This window comes from Conger conger, chromosome 7 (genome assembly GCF_963514075.1).
Source record: "Conger conger chromosome 7, fConCon1.1, whole genome shotgun sequence".
Taxonomy (NCBI): Eukaryota; Metazoa; Chordata; class Actinopteri; order Anguilliformes; family Congridae; genus Conger; species Conger conger.
The window spans coordinates 21987942-22007881 of record NC_083766.1 but is presented as its reverse complement, the minus strand read 5'-3'; the positions used below and the strand labels follow the sequence as shown (position 1 = coordinate 22007881).

Here is a 19940-nt window from a genome sequence, read left to right as displayed (position 1 = left end):
GAAAGAGCTCGTCATAAAGGAATTCTCTCTGATCCAGAGATCTATTCGATTGACAGCTGCTCAAGAAATCTACTGAGAATTGCTCATTTGAGAGCAGCATGAGAATGGAAATCAGGTGTGGAGGATTGACAAGTTAACGAGGTAATTAGTAATCACTCGTAATAAATCTATCCTGCCCTAGCGTTAGTGAATTAGTAAATGACATGCACAAGAAACGTAAGGTAACATGAACACATGGTTAGAATGTTAGTATTACCCAATACTGATCTAGCGTTAGTAGATTAGTAAGAAGACAAGGGAAATTGAAACAATTAGGGTGTGAGTGACAGAAAGGGAGAGAGAGAAAGCAGGAATGCAAGGTTTGCAGAAAGACACGATGAATCAATGAACAGTACAACATAACATGAAACATAAATTGTGACATAACAAGTTTGCAAAACTATGACAATAAACTATATTACGTGACATGACAAGACTAACATAATACATGACATGACAATAACATAACCAAGACAATAACTAAACATAAAACATGACATGACAAGCATGAAACATGACATTTATGATCTCAGAGCATTAGTAGAACAAGGACCTTCTTGCAAAGAGGGGCACTTAGCAAGAAAATTGCAAAATGGCTTGAAAATGACATACACGTTCTTGACATCAGATCCTGCTCGTAAAACTGATTTTGATGTCCTTGCGGATTTCCTGATAAAATAAAATTGATAAAAGGGAGTATCATCATCACATCCAACAACAGTATCAACACAACAGCACATCCTCTGTGAAAATCTAAATCTTAATATCCCTGAGTGGTTAGTGTATTACTATTCTATGCACTCAGAGTGTCACCATGACACACAGCCAGAGTATGGGTATCACATGCACTACATGTCTAAGGTTTCACACATACCATATCAGAGCACAGAGAATGTAAACATGACTTATGTCTGTGATTGGGCAGGCTAGAAGAAAAAAAAGAAATCAGTCTACATTTCATATTTCTGTGAAATTACTAATCCAAATCGAACTTATTCAACATCATAGCAAGCACTGGGTTAGGAACTGCATGAATATAACATGTCTCCCAATAGTCATACAATAGTTCCAGGGTGTAATTTATGACAAGAAAGAGGCAAAATTCACGACAAAATCTCTACAAATACAAAGACTGCAGGAGAGCATGTGTGCTCAGTCAACCTACAGTACCCTGTACATTTTGAGTACATTATGGTGCTCTGGGCTCCCCCCAGACCGCATGAGTGCAGGTCCCTCAGTCATAATTAACTGTCAGAGTTAAAGAGGGAGTGGGTGCACATTCCTGGCCAGTATCCCAAGGAGGAGCAGGCCCCAGTCCTGACTAAAATAAGCTGCTGATCTAACCTGAAGGAGCCTGATCTGCTGGTGTGCAGACTTCCCTGAGAGAGATCCAGGGGCAGACAGTTCCCTTTACCAGCAGGACACAGTAAGATCTGACCCAGGACCCTCAAATTCACCCTCCACGGGTAAGTCTGAAAACTCACATTTCTCTTTATCTTTACTTATGCCTAATGTCTTGAACTGTTTTTGTATACTTTAAGGTACAAGTGTTGTGTTCTGTATTCATATAGCACATGCATACTCTAGGTGTCAGAATTAAATAGGCCGGTTGGGATCCATAATTTGCTTCTTACACATGGCACACTCCGATATGTGTACAGTATCACTATAATATACAGACAAAGGTACAATATGCAGCTTGACCACCCCTGTGGTAATACTTTTACCACATACATACAGAGCTAGATCGCATATCACTGCAGCCACAAGAACATCGACACGGCAAAAACTAAAACGAATTAAATAAAAAATGTATTTGAAATTAGCCTTACGATCAAGATACTCATGCTAACATGCGGGAAAGAGGCTAGAAATGAACTGCAGAATAACATTAAAGGTCCCATATTGTACACCTTTCCAGTGTTCTATTTTAGGACCGTATATCCATAAGAGGACATTTGTGTCGTTTTAAGTACCAAAAAAGTCTCTATCCAGTATTACATGCTCATTCTCCAACGCCTCTCATGAGCTTCACGAAGAACAGGTCGTTTTAGTGATTGTGTCTTTAAGGCTCATTGATATCATTGAACCTTTGTTCCGATTGGCTAGCTAGCTCCAACTAACTGAACTCCGTCCGTGCCAAGCTCATTGATTTGTTTGGGCTACAAAGTGGGCTGTGCTGAAGCCAATTAGTGTATCGGTGTGATTTCACAACTTCATGGAAGTCCAAACAGCTTGTTTAAATGCACATTTTCTTCATACAAATTGTGTGGATTTATTTGGGGACAGTGCATTTTGATACCTTCACATTGTTTTTATAACACCTTCAACTCCTATATAATCCACATAGTAAGGGAAATGTCATTAGGCTCATTCGATTGATGTAGTGTGCTGTGGCACATTGATACCAGTGTTAACTGTAGCTGGTAGTTCCAGAGGCCAGTGCTGATAGCCTGGCCACTATAGAAGGGTTGAGACGGTTTGGGTCTGCATTTCACTGCTCTCTGGAGACCCCTGCTGGTCAATAAGAGCATCTCTGGTCTGCGTGCCAAAGCCATGCAATAAATGCTTTTTGGCTGGCAACACCATATGTCGTCACACTCCTGTCTATTGGATATTCTAAATTAGGATGGGAATTGGACAGAATTAGCCCTATGTTGCATGTCAATATAAAAAACCAATAATAACCTGAGCAATGTTCTCACTTGACACCAAAGAATAAACTATGAGAGCAACATTATCTTTCATCATAGTAACATTCCAATAATGCCTCCCAGATTGTAAGAGCGACACAGGGTTTAGAGTAGCTAGATGTGGGGCATTGGGGCTACAATATATATCATATTTATAAAATGAAGCCTAAAGCTTTGTTTTGTGCGATTATTATTACTACATATATGTTTTCATTTTCTATTAATATTATTACTGGTGGGTTGCACAATTCAAGCAAAAGGAACATTCCATATGCCCATCCTTGTGAGATATAGTCACTCCATATCCTTATGCCGATAGATCAAATGTGCAATATGCTGAGGAGAGAGAATTACCTGTATGTCCTTTGTCATAGTACTGTATGTCATAGAGTTTTGAGATGACAGTGCACCCATTTTAGCGTGTGTGTACTTTGTTTTAATTCTGGCAGACCACAATATTGAAATTGAAGTTGGTATAATTTTGCAATGTGTGAGGCAAGTTGCACATTTCTTTCATAACTTAACAGTTTTTACTAACTTGATCATAAATCCTCAACCATTAACGTAGCCTAACAATGTGTTACTTGCATAGCCTTTACATAGTACCTAACATTTACACATAAAATTGGTATTGTGTGCATTGAATTTGTTATTTAACGAACTCCCAGGAAGAACGCTAAGAAACAGGAAGAACACAAAGAAGAGAGATGATTCAGTTATCATATCAAGACTTGGCCAAGCAACGGCAACAGCAAGTGGTCTTAGTGAATGGAGATGGCGAGGGAGGTAAGACTAACTTTAATTCACCTCCACAGGGGTAGTGACCCTGTTTTTCCCTCTCAGTGAATCTCTGAAATAAAATCAGCTTTGGTTTGATGACATTGGTCTGGGTTTGACATCCTTTGAAAATGATTCATGAAGAAAGTAGTGTGGAAAGCACGCTGGTGCAGTGGATTATACCACAGCCTCACAAATCATTCTGGGGCCTTTCAGTGTGGAGTTTGTGTGTTCTCCCCATGTCTGCCAGGCTTTCTCTGGCTACTCCAATTTCCTCCCACAATCCAAAGACGAATAGGCTACTAGGAGGGTCAAAATTTCCCATTGGTGTGAGTGAGTGAGTGAATGGTGTGTGTGTGTGTGTGTGAGTGAATGGTGTGTGTGCCCTGTGGTGGTTCGCCGACCCGTCCAGGGTGTATTCCTGCCTCCCAATTAATTTTGGGATAGGCTCCATGCTCAATGGTTTGATGGATTATTTATCTTAATTATCAATTAAATAATTATTCACTACCAATCAACGAACTATGTAGAAATTCATAATTTACTATGCTATTCTGCTATTCTGTTTAAAAAGATGACTTATTGTTGAAATTATTGTTACTATTCATTGAGAAATATACATTTGCAAAGAAATGTGGAATTCAATGATGTGCTCGATTAAATCAAATTGTATATAATGCAATACATCTGACATCTTTCCAGCATGTTTGCTTGTTTGCTGAGAGTGTAAGGACAGATAATATACTTTTCATTTTTACCGGCTGTCAAAGGAGCACTGTACAGAGTCATTCATTAACAGTAACATTATGAGAGTTGTTCCTGTTGACTGCCCGGCCTGTTCTCAGATTCAAACAGCCAGTTCCGATGACAGGAAGCTGAGTTCAGCAGAATATGAGCCCATGGCCCGCTCTGAAGTTTAACTGGAAGAACTGAAACTGTTTTTGTGCCTTCCGAGAGAGGCTGTGGGAGTGTCTCTGCCACCAAGCAGGTCCCCAACAAAGTCTACTTACAACCATTCTAAATCTGGTTGTATGTCTGCTAAATTACAAAAAATTGTAAATGTAAATCCAGATGAAAAGCTCAAGCTAGGTTTTGAAACAGCAGGTAGCTGGTTGACCGGTTCAGACCAGCTTCCAGCTCGACATAGTTTGACCAGCTCAAGCTATTATTTAAACAGTTTGTAGCTGGTTGACCTCAATGTGTGCATGTGTGTGTGTTTGTCTATATGTGTGTGTGTGTGTGTGTGTGTGTCTGTATGTGTGTGTGTGTGTGTGTGTCTGTGTGTGTGTCTGTGCATCTGTGTGTGTGTCTGTATGTGTGTGTGTGTCAGTGCGTCTGGACCTGGGGCGGAAGATCAGTGTACCGAAGGACGTGATGATGGAGGAACTGCAGCTGAAGACGAACAGAGGCTCACGCATGTTCCACGAGAGACTAAAGAGAGTGGATCGGTTCACCGTGGAGAACGCTGCCCACACCACAAAATCTGGGAGCCAGGTCAGTCACATACACCCACCCCCCAAAACCTGAGAGTCAGGTCAGTCACTTATACCCAACCTGGGAGCCAGGTCAGTCACATACACCCACCCTAGGAGCCAGGTCAGTCACATACACCCACCCTGGGAGCCAGGTCAGTCACATACACCCACCCTGGGAGCCAGGTCAGTCACAGGTCATGTCTCTCAAGCTAAATCTTCCTTCTTTCACTCGAAAATTAAATTAACGCGGCCGCCTCTAATCCCCGCAAACTGTTTTCAACCTTCTCCTCTCTTCTGCCCCCCCCCCCCCCCCCATATAATTATACGGTCTCGATTTCCCCTCCGTAAGAAGTAAGAATGAAAGCAGTCTCTGTCAGTTCAGCTCCCTGAGCCTTTTCGCAAAAGTAGTCATTTTAATATTCTTGGCTTATTAGCCGTAGCATATAGTTTTGCTTTGGTGCACTTGGACTGCTCTTAATTCATCAGGCCAAGCTTAGCTTAGACACCATTAATTTACATCGCATGGTCTCCTCCATCCCTGTTCTCTAAGCTTGGTGTATTTGCTATGCTGTCAGAGTGCTGATACACAACGCTCTCTGTTCAATACATCAGGTTTCTTTATAGGACAGCACAAACATCTCCCGGAAATGCACCCCTATTGAACAGGCAACCGAGAAATGACAACCTTCTGTTTGTTTGTTTTTTTAAAGATTAATTTTAGAAATTGTTTTTTTATTATTTTTGATTTTTTTATGGTCTGCCCTCTCTCAAAATGTTGATTTCAAAAATCAATACTGTTTAATTAAAAAGAAAAATAAGCATATATACAAATGATCGATTTTCAAAAATAATCTACCCAGGCAGGTGAGGCGGGTGCGTCAGGTGCGGCAGGTGGGGCAGGTGAGGCAGGTGAGGCAGGTGAGCACGCCCAGGGGTCAGCAGAAGTAGATGGCCTGCAGGAGGGGATGGAGAACGGCCCAGCGGGGAGCCATGTCTCGGGACCAGCCGGGAAAACCAGCTTGCTGGCATCTCTGCAGCAGAACATGTCCAAAAAAACAAGCCCTGACAAACTCGCTCCAGGTAACCATGGAGACACCAGCTCCACGCCAGCGCATGTTTACAAAGGGACGACCACGGGCTCAGGATTACAGTGATGCTGATTGGTGTATTATATTATGGCCTACAGCAGGGATTACCAAATCACAGTCCTCGAGGGCCAAGTACTGCTGGTTACCCATTCCTATATTTACCTGGGAGTCAGGTGTGCAAACAGTCTGGCCAATCAGTAGCACTGATTGTTCAGTTAAGTACCTGGTGAAAAAAAAAATCGGGGCTGGATTTGGATTAGAGGGCCAGATTTGCCAGCCAAAATATAAGTATCAACAGCACTGTTACTTGGGGGAAAAAAACAAATACCAAACGACTAGCTTCTAACTACTAACTGCTTTAAACTAAGCAAGGACGTGGCAATTTCTATGTAAACTGCACGTTTTTCTTTTGCAGACATGATCTTCTGCATCTCAAGTAATAAATAACAGTGAAAACTGACTGTCCGTCCCCTCAGGTTATTCTGGGCCTCTGAAGGGGGTTCCTCGTGAGAGGTTCAACTTCACCATCATCCCGAAGTCCTACCACTGCCCGTGGACGAGGGACATGAGCAATATAATGCTGGCCACTGTGACGGTCCAACCCCCTGTAGTTCCCCCAAAACCTAAACACTACAAGAGCTTCAACAGGTAAGACACTCCTGTCTTCAGTATATCTGTCATCAGTGTCAAATGGGAAGGAACCCCCAATGTGGCCTAATTCAATTTACTGGTGGATTTGCTTCATAACTATAATGACCTACTAGGCCGTTGTTGTTATATACTGCATATTCTTACATCTTAAAATGCATATTGTAGGAGAACAAAGCACAACAAACATACAGTATACTGAACAGCCGATCATGCCGTGGGTGAAAATTGAACTTTACATTTTACAATGTACATTGCTGCAGGGATTTTTCGAGTGAAGTTGAAAGGTGGTGATGATGTGAGGGGGTACAGCTGTTGAGCGCCTACAGAAATTCTGTAGGGGCAATATTATTTCAGGGGAGCATTCATCGCTATGCCCCTGTGTAACTATACAACACTCATGTCAATTTGTGCATGCTATAATGCATAGGAAATATCCATAATGCAACGCAATTACCACACATGCTAATGTGTGCATCGGTAGTAACAGACTCCATATGGACTCATTCGGATCAAAAGAATCATGATGGTCTACTGGGGTAAAATTTTGGAGTAATCAGATATGATAGAGCAGGTGTGGGCAGCCCCATTGCTAGTGTGAAGGCAGGTTTCCATTACTACAAATTACTCGCACTACTTCTAATTAACAGTGTACCTCAGGGCCCGATCACCTGTTCATTAGATCACAGTAAAATAGTTCATATTGGAGTCTTTCACTGTCATTCACTTGCATATCAATAAATATAGCTGACACGGCAGATGATATTCATGATTGGGCTTCTTAATTCATTTAGAAATAAAGCTGGAAATAAATCCAGACACAGATATAGCCCTTCTTCCCCATGACTGCAATATTCTGCTCAGGCTCAAATAAATCCAATGGCAAGAAACAGGAGCCAAATGGGTCCATACTTGGGGCGTGACATACACGCTTTGATCCGCTTTGATTGGCCGTCGCATTTTGCACCTTCATTGCTGAGAGCATGGAGTCTTCTCCTCTGGCATAAGGGGCCTCTCCTTGAATAACCCCAACTTTAATATCCTGGGGCGGAACGTGCAGCAGTCTTACCCCCCCCCCCACCCCCTCACCCCATGTGACATCCAAAGGGCTATTGGGGTTCCACTCCTCAGTGACACACACCCAAGTAATCAGTCTAAATGAAAGAAATGAGCCCTCAAATTAAAAAGGGCCAGTCCATGTCTATGTCTGTGCTAGGTCGGGTTTCCCGTTTGCCCTTTTTGTGAAACTGAGTCCCGGTTCTGGCGTGCCTCACGGCTCGTCCCACAGTCCAGAGACTATTTACTCCTCGGGAAAGGAAAGAAGACACCCTCCAGCTTGGCACGCCTCTCAGACACTTGATTCTCCACCACAAACGAGCACAACACAGCATATAGACCTCAGATATAAGGTCCAGACTATAGGGACAGGATATTCTTTACTTTACACTTTTGAATAGGCAGAACATTGTGTTCAAGTGGAAACATTTCATTGATTGACATGGAAGTTCAGTCTGAATGGACCTCTATATTCTGCAGCCCTCCTTCAGTCATGCGCACGTCATAAAGTGGGGAATGTTGGCTCTGCTTCTGCCTGTTCAGTCACCACATGCTGTACAGACATTCAGTTCAGTCTTGTTTTTAAAACGTTCATTTAATGCTTCAAAACTCTTGAATATGCCCCCATTGTGTAGGTGTCAATCTCTCCACTAATACAATATTGGAAAAGGATAAACGGTGTATGAATGGGACAGAGGAGGCTAAAAGATATTTTATAATAACATTGGGCTATCTCTGTACTGCGGCTCCTGCTCTGTTCACTTGTAGCTGATCCAATCCCTCCTTTCTCCTTATGGTGTACTGATAGCAAACTTCAGGCATGAATTTACATGATATAATAAAACATGCTTGTGCTGTGCGAGGCTGTACAGATTTTAAATTTGCACTTTCGTTTCAACTTGACACATTTATCACCTTGTGTTACTTGCCAATCTATGACTTGCTCAGTCTGTAAATGTCTTACAAGCGAAAAAAAAAAAATTCCTGTCTACTCACCAACACATTATGGTTTAAGTTGAGGCAGTTTTATCAGTTCTCGAGCTGGATGTGAACTTTTAATGTGAAAAAAAGAGACAGGAGCGGTCATATGAATCTCGAAAGATTTGCAGATTGTGGGTAAGAGATTAATTTTAAATAATGGACAGGTTGGTCTATAGAGGAAATAATAGACAGGCAGGTTGAGACAAGTAATAAAAAGATTTACTAATATGTGTGAAGTGTGAAATACGCCACATGAAACCATGTTGTCTGGAGACTTAGGCATATATTTTTGTGTGGCGCTGAACTGCGATTCATTTTCCCCCAGAGCCCCGACGCCTTTTGGGGGAGGCAGGATAACCCCCGCTTTCGAGGACTTTGAGGACTTTGAGGAACCCAACCCGGCCTGGACTCGCATGTGCCACCGCCCCGACTTCAACCGCGCCCCACGAGGGTGGGGGGAATCCCCGGAGCTGTGAGCACCAAGCGGTCCCCAAAAAGACTGAACGAAAAACGCATCACCCACTTTTCTTCTGTTAGAGATCTCCAACAAGACGCACTTACACATTGAGCTCCTTCCAACCGCTAATTTTCTCCTCATCATTTATTTTCCTTCGGAGAGGCTAAGAAAGGTGGCAAGAAAAAGCTATTGAGACGGGGAAGTCGAGAACGTGAAGTAGGCGAACGGAAAGTCCTTGCTTTTTCAAATATCGGTTTGAAGCCACAGTTCCAGACGTGGCAGATACACAGCAGATGGGGAGAGGTGGATCCACAGGTCGATCATTTATACGTCAGAGTTGCTCAAAGAAAAGATTGAGAGTTCCTAACTTCTCCTTGCTCCCAGAAGGAAGATTTAACGGGTGGGAATGTGGTGGACCTCAATTAATTTCCGGGTCAGGAGCAAGGAGAAGGAAAAAAAATGGAGAAAAATAAGTGACTGGAATGAGCCCAAAGTTTATACTGCTCTTGCATAATTGCACATGTACTCAGCAGTATGTATGAGTCCTTACTGTACGTTCACAAAAGGGCTTTGTTTGCAAGTATTTGTTTAGAACACAGCAGAACTGATGATTGAGCAACCATACATAAAAATTATTTATGTACAAATGCATTCATTAAAAGAAAAGATATAAACCCCACGCAGCTTCTCTGATGAAAAGGGAAAGCTAATGCCAAGGAAAAGCAATAGTTTGAACAGTAATACTTAATTGTTTTAAAAGGCCATAGCATGAGTTATGCATACAAGTAATGTATCAGACCAAGACAACATCCACAAAACCAGTAAGATTCACTATCCTGCAACTCCAAGTACAAAATGTATTTATTCTACAAAGGGGGGGAAAAAAACAGTACGATATTGATAATTCTCTAAACACAAATAAAAGCCTAAAAAGTGTATTTACATGCTGTGTACATCACAGTGCCATTGAAGGTAATCACAGCTGCAGATTTAAATATAGGACTTCCATTTTAGCTGTACAGGAAGACCAACAAAAAGTACACCCCTAAATTAAGAAAGCTACATCTTAGTTCTATATTAAAAGGAGATTACATTGGACATGAAGCTGAAATGATCTTGATTAAACATTAGTTTTTTTAATTAATCCAATTTACCTTATTACAGTAGTTAACAGCACAGCCGTGCATGTCTTATGGTCTAATGCCATTTATGCTGGCCTTAACAAAACAAAAAGTTGGGTGCAGGTGCAGAGTAAACAAGAAACATTTGTGAATTAATGGGATTAAAAAACAATTTTATTTCTTATCTGTAAAAAAAAGAAAGAAAAAAGGAGTACTTAAAATGCGTCCAAAATACGATTAAGGGCCAACCAAGTGGTGCAGTTCATAGGCCAGTCAACTCGTGACCCAAGTATGAAGCCACATCATGGCTTCTTGAACCATTGGAAACCCAGTATTTATTCAAGGCAACATCATCTGTGGTCCTCCAGCCAAAGAAATCGACCTTAACACAAATCAATGACAAACACGACAATGTCTATCTGGCCAAGCAACAAACTTTCAAAAAAACAAAAAAGAAAACACAGGAAAATAAAAGATGGTAAGAACTTTTAATAAAGACCACTAAACAGTTAACAATGAGACAAAATGTGTGGCTTCATAAAAAAGAAATGCGTATATTTTGTAAAAATGGACACAGAGACAGATCATACACGTGTGTTAGTTCCTCTGACTGCCTTCCCCCAAGAAATGAAACATGACCTTTACGGTTTTGTTGCTGTGCTGTGAACGTATAGAGTGCACTGTAAAGCCGTTTCTGTTCACTCAGACCAAACGTGAAAGCTGTAGTCGATGCACTCAATTCACTTTTTGAGTGCATCCAGGTCTCAGCTCAGTCTTACAGCCACACTGCAGACAATCCACTGGCCAAGCTAAAGACCAAAGGTCCCCAGAGGCAGGGCAGAGAGATGCATTCTGACTCGAGCTCCTGGGGGCGATGTGATCTTCTGAAGCGGATGTTTACATTCTCATCTTTAACCAGCGCCACAACTTCAGGTGTGAATATCCATTCTCCTGAAAACGCTGGCTTTGATGGTAAAACAGAAACGTGTGTGACGGGGGTGTTCAATGAATGAGCCTTTTCTGAGGAGGCAGACAATTTTACAAAAGAGAGATTATTTCCTGATACCCAGAGAGCGTGAGCACGAGTAGGGATCCATGACTTTCTTTCACAGGTATGCTTTTTCTGTGCAGGGCCGTGGTACTTTTATATGCTATTTTTCTGACTCGAAACAGAAAAAACAATCTCTCAATTTAGGGAAAAAAAAAAACATTTCAGCTAATTTTCCAACATTGCTTCACAGCGGTTTGTTTTCGTGTTTTTTTATTACGATACAAAAAAAGAAGGATAAAATATAAACGGGCAGTCCCTGGACGCCCGCTGGGATCCGGAGACGCAGCCGCCAGGTTAGGACCCGCCGTGCCGGCTGGCGTGGGCGCCCATGCGCTGAGGATCCTGGGAAGGGTAGTGGATGTGGCCTGGAGGTCTCAGGGCCATGGGAGGGGGAGGGGCGCCACCCATAGGGCCCATGGGGTGGAACATGGGGGGTCCAAACCCTACAGAGCAGAACACACATCCGCCATTTTAACTGGTCACAAGAGGGAGCCCTGCTCGAGACATCTTAACCGGTCCACACAAGATGGAGACCGGCTCGTGACATCTTAACCGGTCTACACAAGACTAATGGAGCCCTGCTCGTGAAATGGTTTATGAAATCTCACTCATCCTGGAAGAGTTGTTCTGGAGCTGCATACATCGGCCTACAGTAAACAACAAGTGAAGTTTCTGCCAAAAATTGAGCTTTTAGCGCATTCGGGTATAACCAAAGAAGATAACCCTGAAATTTTAACTTTTATTAAAATCTTGCACAGGGCACAGTTGCAAAAATAAATAAATAAATAAAGTTAAGTGTTCATTTTACACGCTCCGCATACAATCAATTTCAAGCCTCATTTAAGAGATTAATAAAGTGAATTCAGATAAATATAATTGCCAATAATGCTTAATAAACCCTCTGGCCATGACTAGGATTATGATTTTTTTTTATTGGACAAATCCATTCTGCATTTCACCTTCGAAGCTCTAGGTGAAACCAGAGTCCCCAATTACTGCACTCCATATTCTTCAAACTGAACTCAATCTCAGCACCGTTGAAATCGAGCAGTTACAAAGAGAGGCTTGGAGCAGGGCATGACGGAGCAGGGCATGACGTAGCATGCGTGAATGGATTTTCAGTACTTTGATACAGCACCAGAAACACCAGGACTGAAGAAGCAGAGAGAGGTACAGGAGCACAGGCCGGGAGGTGTGGGGGTTACCTGGGGGCGGAGGCGGGGCAACGCCCGGTGGGGGGGGCAGGCCGATGTTCATGATGGAGGGGGAGGTGCTGGGGCCCAGGTTGAAGTAGTTGGCTGGGGCTTCCTCCTCTGACACGGGGGGCGGGGGGAGAGCTGTGGGGTTAGATCAGAGATACAGGTCACAAGGTGCAACTGCACAAGCACACACAGACACAAATACATACATGCACAGACTCACAAAAACACACACTGGCACAGACTCACACAAGCAAAAACACAAACACTCATGCAGTACACACAGAGTACACACACAGAGTACACACACAGAGTACACACACAGAGTACACACACAGAGTACACACACAGAGTACACACACAGAGTACACACACAGAGTACACACACAGAAGAGTACACACCTCCTGGCAGGCCAGGCACAGGGTCCAGTTTGAGTCCCATGTCGCTGATCCCGTCTCTGTCTCTCTCCTTACCCCGCGCAGCTTGAGACCTGTGGGAACAGAGTAGAGTCAGCCTGTCAATCAACTTACAGCCCCTCCTCACACACCACTCTGTATACAGCCCGACAAGGCCCTCTACAGAAGCAGGAAACCCAGCATTACAGGGACTGAGTGCAGTTAGTCCAGCACATCTCAGCTGAAAGGCAACATTCCCCTGCTACCAATGCAAAGGGATGTTTTACAGAGAGTCCTTCAGGGAGCTCCAGGCTCATAAGCAGAAAAGAAGCTGACAAGAGCTGTGAGAACAGATGCAGTAGCGCTTGCTGCCATACAGAGAGAAGAGTTGGCATTTGGCAGACGCTCTTATCCAGAGGGACATACAGTTGATTAGACTAAACAGGAGACAATCCTCCCCTGGAGCAATGCAGGGTTAAGGGCCCAACAGCTATGTCTATTATGGCTACATCGGGAATTGAACCACCGACCTTGCGGGTCCCAGTCATGTACCTTAACCACTACGCTACAGGCCGAGAGGAGGGAGAGGAGAGGGGGAGACAGAGGGGGGCGGGGGGAGAGAGAGGAGAGAGTCTCACCGGCCCCACTTGACGGTCAGCCGGCGGCCGCTGATGATGAGTTTGTTGAAGGACTTCTCGGCGGCGAGCTCGGCTGAGGGGCGGGTGGCGAACTGGATGAAGGCGCACTGCTGCCTCTGCACGATGGTGGTGGTGCGGATCTCCCCAAACTGGTAGAAGTGGTTCCTGCTCGGGAGGGAGAAGGGTCAGGTCATTATTATATTTTTGCGCCCACCATCTATGACGGACATAAAACCGGCGCATCACATCAGTCATACGAGCCTTCTGGGATCTCCTCATTTAAAACAGTACTGATCTGACCATCAACAACCTTCAAGTACACCCTGGAGGTGCTAGGCACTATAATAAATCATGTACAGTGAAGGCACCTTCATTACAGGCGAGCAGTGAGCAGCTGATTGACCGCTTCATATACGCTTGCGGGTATATCAAGTACAGCACACGGACAGCAGTGAAAATGACCGTTCCGGGTTTTACTCAGAACCAGCAAACTCTGTAATCCTGCATTGTGATATAGCCCCCTGGGATTGCAATACGCATGTATTCACAACAAACCCCTATTATTATTTTTATTTATTTATTTTCTCCAAAGTCACATTCCCGGGTCTAACCACAGGCCTTGTACTACTGCTGTTACTGAACCCCGGACCCCCCCGCGGCTCACCTGAGGTCTGTCTCCGTGATGCTGTCGCCCAGCCCGCCCACGTACAGCGTGGTGATGGACTTGTCCTCGGGGGGGTCCAGGCGGGGCATGGTGGACGCGCGCTTCAGAAGCTTGTCAGCGACCGGGTCGTTTATGCCGTAGTAGCGGTCCTTGATGTTCTGGTCCGCCAGAGGGTCGTCCGGATCCGTGGGCTTCTCGTGCCTGTGAGGGTCAGACACGGCAGGGTCACGGAGCGCCTGTAACCACGCCACTGCTATTACATCCAGATCTGGGTCAAATATGTCATTGTTTTGAATTAAAATACTCTTCTACCCTTTACTAAATCTTCTGGTCGGCTCAATTGCACCAGGCATGATCAATCGCTCACAGAAAAGTAAACTGGCACCGAATCAAACGTTGGGTAAGAAGACTACATAAACCCCTGTCAACACAAGCGGAATTTCTTGGAGAAAACGTTTAGTCATGATGAACTAAGCAACCAGGAAACACAAGAGGCTGTCTTATACAACGATACAACGACACCATCTAGTGTGCATTCAATGGTACTGCAGGCCAACCAGGAAACTGTAATTATGGCAAGAGGAATACATATTTTATGTCCTTGATACCCAATCGGTGCGGTTGTGCACTGAACATGCTACCCCAGTCCTCAAAGGGGGGGGAACAGTTGCGAAGGTCTAAGCAGAAGAAAAGCAATTCATCCTACTATTACTATTGGGAGAGGAGGCTCCAGGGACGGCGACTCACCTGTAGGGGCACTCCTCGCCCCTCTTGCACTCGCCCTTCACCCAGAAGGAGCAGATATGGGGACGGTTCCTCTTGTAGTAGGGCGTGGTGCGGGCCAGTTTGAGCAGCATGTCGCTGGAGCCCGGAACCTTCCCCAGGAGACCCACCTGCCGTGTCCCGTCCGTGTTCTGGAGCTGCGGGGAGCGAGGGGCGGAACGTGTGTCAGTCACCCCGAGATCAGCCCACGTCATCGCCCAGGGATACCCAAACCTGTTACTGGAGATCTACCGTCCTGTTGATATTCAATCAAACTACTAATTTGGTACGCTTGCAGCTCAACAAGATCTCTAGCGGTTGAATGAGATGAGCTTTGTTAAGGTTGGAGTGAAAATGTAATGGATGGTAGATCTCCAGGAACAGGGTCGGGCAGCCCCGCTTCTGATTCGGGTTTACAACACTATCTGAAAAACCTGCATCTTATCTGGGTTTTTGTTCACAGTTTATTGTACCAACGGTGATTCCGCTAAGTCTGAATTCCAAACCACACTGCACAGAACCGTAACTCGGTGCACTGAACACAAGAGAATGAAGGTAAACCAAAGGGTAAAAGTATAGATTTTCAGACAGTCAACCTCATTCTCCTGAAAGATGCATTCACCTTTACATCATATCACAATTAATATTCCAGAAAGGCCACCTGTAAATGCCTTTGGCAGCAAGTTATCCAGGCGACAAACTCTTGCTTTATAAGAGTAATCCCTCCCCATTGACTGCTGCCAAGTATCAGTACTGATGATTAACAAATTAATATGAGGATTTGAGTACCCACAGATTGAGAGTCTACTCCGTCACCACCCCTAACACACAACAGTAACTATGAATCCAGAGGCCAAACACCCCCTGACCCCCCCACAGGGGGGCGTAGCATGGTGGGAACGCGTTGGACAAACTGGACGAGTATTTTTAGCGGACAAGACACGGCTGCTCTGCTGGTGACAGCTGCTGTGTAAACTCACACGAGCCGTCCAAAAACGGGGGGGGATCGACACCCGCATTAGAGTCTGGCACTGAATAATCGTTTAACGACAGATCGGAAAGCCGGGCGTGGTGACGAGGCACGTCCTGCTAAAGTGAAGTGGGGGGGGGGGGGGGGGGGTGTTAAGGACCGTAGAAAATAGCACCTCTCTCTCCATGTTCTGAGTGTAATACTCCTTGTTCACGTCTGACTTGGGCACGTCGTCTTTGACTGACAGCCCTGTGTCACGAACTTGAATCGGCAGGCCTGGGAGGAGGAGGGAAAAAAAAAAAAGACAGTTCAGCATCGCCGCATCATCAAGTAGACACATAGGCTTGGACAACAATCGAAGAAACATTGTACTTAGCTTGACTTCGTTCTTGACAGACCATAAATTTGCTTCACCTGGACTTAGTTAGTAATAATTATTACTAATTTAGCTGACGCTTTTATGCATGGGACAATCCCCACTGGAGCAATGAAGGGTTAAAAGCCATGTTCAAGGATGCAACTGCTGTGTGGATCTTATCATGGCTATACTAGGGCTCGAACCACCTACCTTCTAGATCCCAGTCATGTACCTCAGCCACTAGGCTACAGACTGCCCTTGCACATTTACCCCTGCCAGTTCAGATTAATACAGACACGCAATCATGAGGCATTCGCGCACTGAGGCATCTTCATCGCTGAAGCTCCCGCCAAGCATGCCTCAAGAGTCAACCATCTTTCAAAGTCACAAGGTCTCCTCTGCTCGGCCTGCTAGCAATAATTACTGTCCATCAAGTCGGCAGAGCATTTTTATACATGACCCCGAGCATGCTGGGATGCCAAGTGCTTAACAGCGCTTAACAGCTTCCACACAGTAACCATGACTGTAGAAGCTCCTTTCAATACAACTCATGTTGCCATTTACACAGAGTTTCCATCTTATTTGTCACAACCTGCATATATAAAACAATGTGCACACATGACTCATTAAACTATTAATAGAAATTTATTAGACATTGGAAATAGCCTTAGGAATGAGAAAAGAGCTTGTCACAACCTTGACATGAGGTGATCAGGAGGCTAGCAGACGCAACAGAGAGGAAGGGAAGGGGAAGAGAGGGAAGGGAGGGAGGAGAGAGAGAGAGAGAGAGAACCCACCATACTCCAGGTCCAGCAAACAAGTCTGGCAAACGTTCTTCATCTTGCTGCAGGTCTGGCACACCTCGGTCTTCTTGAAGCGCATCCGCACGCCCGGGCACCAGCGGAACACCGTGAAGGGCCGCGCGCAGATCTGCAACAGGCCGTGAAGGCTCCATCAGTCTCCCGAGGTGCCTCAAGCAAACAGGAACAGCCACACAGCCCAAACAAACAGGGAAACAGCCACACAGTCCAAAGACGAAAACAGCCACACAGCCCAAACAAACAGGGAAACAGCCACACAGCCCAAAGAGGGACACAGCCCAAAGAGGGAAACAGCCACACAGCCCAACCAAAGAGGGACACAGCCCAAAGAGGGAAACCGCCACACAGCCCAAACAAACAGGGGAAAATGCATTTCCTTACCTTGCATTCCTTGCCATACTTCTCTTTGGTCTATCAAAACAGAAACAAATAAAAGGTCAAAACATTTGAGTCAGTTATCATTTCTGTTACTTCTGTTACTATGTAAAGCGTCTCTGGGACAGTCTGCAGTGAAAAGCACAATAAAAATTTAATTGAATTTTTACCAGCTCGGTTGCTTAAAACTACAGTACTTTACACGCCATTATTTCTGTACATAAACAGGACTGTGTGAGAGGATCTTAAGGGTCAATGATTGGTAGTGGGCCACTTACCATGCGGATGTAGGGGTTCTCCCCCAGACATGTCTGGCAAAGGATCGGGAAGTCCTGCAGAGAGAGAGAAGATGACAGCCATGTTTGATGATCATTTCCAACACACCCTCCCCTAAAAAATCTACATTTAGGTATCAGTAAATACCAGTCAGCTTTAGTTTAATTTGACATTTGTAGGTGTGCATTAAGCAGCATTGCTGCACAAATGATACCTTTATTTTTAACAGGTCCCTAAGATAACATACACAGGCCACTCTAATTGTAGTTTCCACAGACAAAGAGCTGGAAATGTAAAGCAGAGGAGGAATGCAAGAGGTTCACATTTACACCAAGTATCAGACATATACAACTAATCCACATCGAAGCTTATAAGCTCGACAAACTAGTGGAGCAATTACACAGGCAAGTCTTACTAAAGTTTGCCAAAATCTCATGCATAGTTCCTATAAATGACATACGGGCCATTATAGGTTTGGATTTCTAAACAAGTGATATACAGGTCGTCGCTTTGGCCTGTCAGGCTGGGATAATTCAGAAGGCCACAGAATGCACGGATGTTCTTAGCCTAGTCCGAGCACAAAGATTTGACGCAATACAAACACACCCTTGGCAGCACAGCCCATACCACACAGAGTTTGGCAGATGCCAAGAATCACTGAGCAGCATAGAGATGTTGCAGGAAGCCAAAGTTTTTAGGGCCGGTCACCTTGACGCCCAACATATGTCCGGCATCCACACAATGACTGTTCAAACTATGTCAACAATCCTATTCCGTTCGGTTGACATCGGATCCAAATAATTTGGTCTTGGGACAAATAAAGTGTCTTGCATGCAGCTAATACTGGAGATTCCTCGTTCGTCATTTGTGCTCTGACTACGCTGATGGAACGTTACCTACCTTAGCTATGGGTCACATGGTTCTCTCTCAAGCTGCGTCATCGGGTCTTTTACGTCTACTCAACGCTAGTTTTTGGTTTACCTTCGTTATATTAGAAGTAACCTCTTATAATATTTGAATGTTCAGGCTTGTGGAGCCAGTCCAGTTGTGCCCAACGATTAAACAGCTAGTTCGGCAATAGACAACCATGATAATTAACTGGCTGTATTTAGCTAGCAGAGTTTGGTCCATTTTGTTACCATTCAACTTAACATATCGAACTTAACTTTTCGAACATAATTACAATTAGCTAGTTACATTAAAAGTACCACACACGTGTTTGATTTCCCAGCTACCTGGATATGGTACCTGCCCCAATTATAACGAGCTAACGTTGAATGGGCATATACAAATGAACATTAGCGAACCTTACGTTAGAACGCAACGGATGGAGCAATCAGTTTTCTTTTTATTTGCTAACGTTTTGCTGTCGCAAAAAAGAAAAGAAAAGCTACCCCGGCTATCTAACTACAATGGGTACCTAGCTAGCCTACCTAGCACTGCTATCGGAAGAATTTACTACGATCATTACGTTACACAATAACTAGAATGGCTACTTAGCTAAATATAATTTTATAAACAGCAATTCATTAGTAACTATAGTTAGCAACATACCGCTAACGCTAATTCAAACGTCAATGAATCTAGCTAATGTTTGCTATTCAGTGGAGGCTGGTTAGAGAGCATGTAAAGCGTAACGTCAGCTAGCTAGGTACAGTCCTTGACTCATTACCTCTGCTAGATAACTAGCTATCAAGTTCACACGATCAACGACTAAATTCAGTCAGTTTGTTCCGATTATTTGAATTAAATAATCGCATTTAATTTCAAACGTACCGCGTCTTCCCAGTTCTGCCTGTTGTACGTGTTAGCTCCCAAAGACGTCGCCATTTTCCTCAATAAGTCCTCCCAAGATGCACCTCTTCCCCGAAGCTGTGCTTGATTCCCAGAATGCAACACGAAGCAGTGTATAGGACCGCCCATCTTATCCCATTACGTGGCATTTAGCAGACGCTCTTATCCAGAGCGACGTACAACAAAGTGAAAATCAAACACAACTTCTATATGTATTTTCCTCAATCTGCCATTTTTTATTCAGGAGCTACATCTGAACACCACTTCGTGAAAACATTTGTACCGTATTAGAGTGAACCTG

At 44.2% G+C, this 19940-nt stretch overlaps 2 protein-coding genes across 2 annotated transcripts; one reads left to right on the top strand and one right to left on the bottom strand.

Annotated features, from left to right (window-relative positions):
* The first annotated feature begins 1347 nt into the window (after positions 1 to 1347).
* LOC133132290 (myozenin-3-like) lies at positions 1348 to 17642 on the top strand. The gene is made up of 7 exons (XM_061247629.1): positions 1348 to 1505; positions 3401 to 3518; positions 4840 to 5003; positions 5845 to 6064; positions 6549 to 6720; positions 9083 to 9229; positions 17224 to 17642. The coding sequence occupies exons 2-7, from the start codon at positions 3440 to 3442 to the stop codon at positions 17246 to 17248; spliced, it is 807 nt and encodes a 268-aa protein (XP_061103613.1). The 5' UTR covers positions 1348 to 1505; positions 3401 to 3439; the 3' UTR covers positions 17249 to 17642.
* Positions 10058 to 19752, bottom strand: rbm22 (RNA binding motif protein 22). Its single transcript, XM_061247628.1, has 11 exons — positions 19622 to 19752; positions 17848 to 17901; positions 17576 to 17605; positions 17171 to 17303; positions 16191 to 16291; positions 15031 to 15203; positions 14284 to 14484; positions 13620 to 13784; positions 12988 to 13076; positions 12592 to 12723; positions 10058 to 11829 (listed from the first exon to the last, which is right to left on the bottom strand). Exons 1-11 carry the CDS (start codon positions 19673 to 19675, stop codon positions 11681 to 11683), a joined length of 1281 nt encoding a protein of 426 aa, XP_061103612.1. The 5' UTR covers positions 19676 to 19752; the 3' UTR covers positions 10058 to 11680.
* Positions 19753 to 19940: the final 188 nt, after the last annotated feature.

Bases quoted from the DNA above. Each gene is read 5' to 3' on its own strand.
- LOC133132290 (XM_061247629.1), top strand. From the start codon at position 3,440: ATGATTCAGTTATCATATCAAGACTTGGCCAAGCAACGGCAACAGCAA. The intron at 6,065-6,548 runs GTAACCATGGAG...CCGTCCCCTCAG, and splicing joins CCCTGACAAACTCGCTCCAG to GTTATTCTGGGCCTCTGAAG. The intron at 6,721-9,082 runs GTAAGACACTCC...ATTTTCCCCCAG, and splicing joins CACTACAAGAGCTTCAACAG to AGCCCCGACGCCTTTTGGGG.
- rbm22 (XM_061247628.1), bottom strand. From the start codon at position 19,675: ATGGCGACGTCTTTGGGAGCTAACACGTACAACAGGCAGAACTGGGAA. The intron at 16,292-17,170 runs GTGGGTTCTCTC...TCCTCCTCCCAG, and splicing joins TTTGCTGGACCTGGAGTATG to GCCTGCCGATTCAAGTTCGT. The intron at 14,485-15,030 runs GTGAGTCGCCGT...TGACCCTCACAG, and splicing joins GGCGAGGAGTGCCCCTACAG to GCACGAGAAGCCCACGGATC.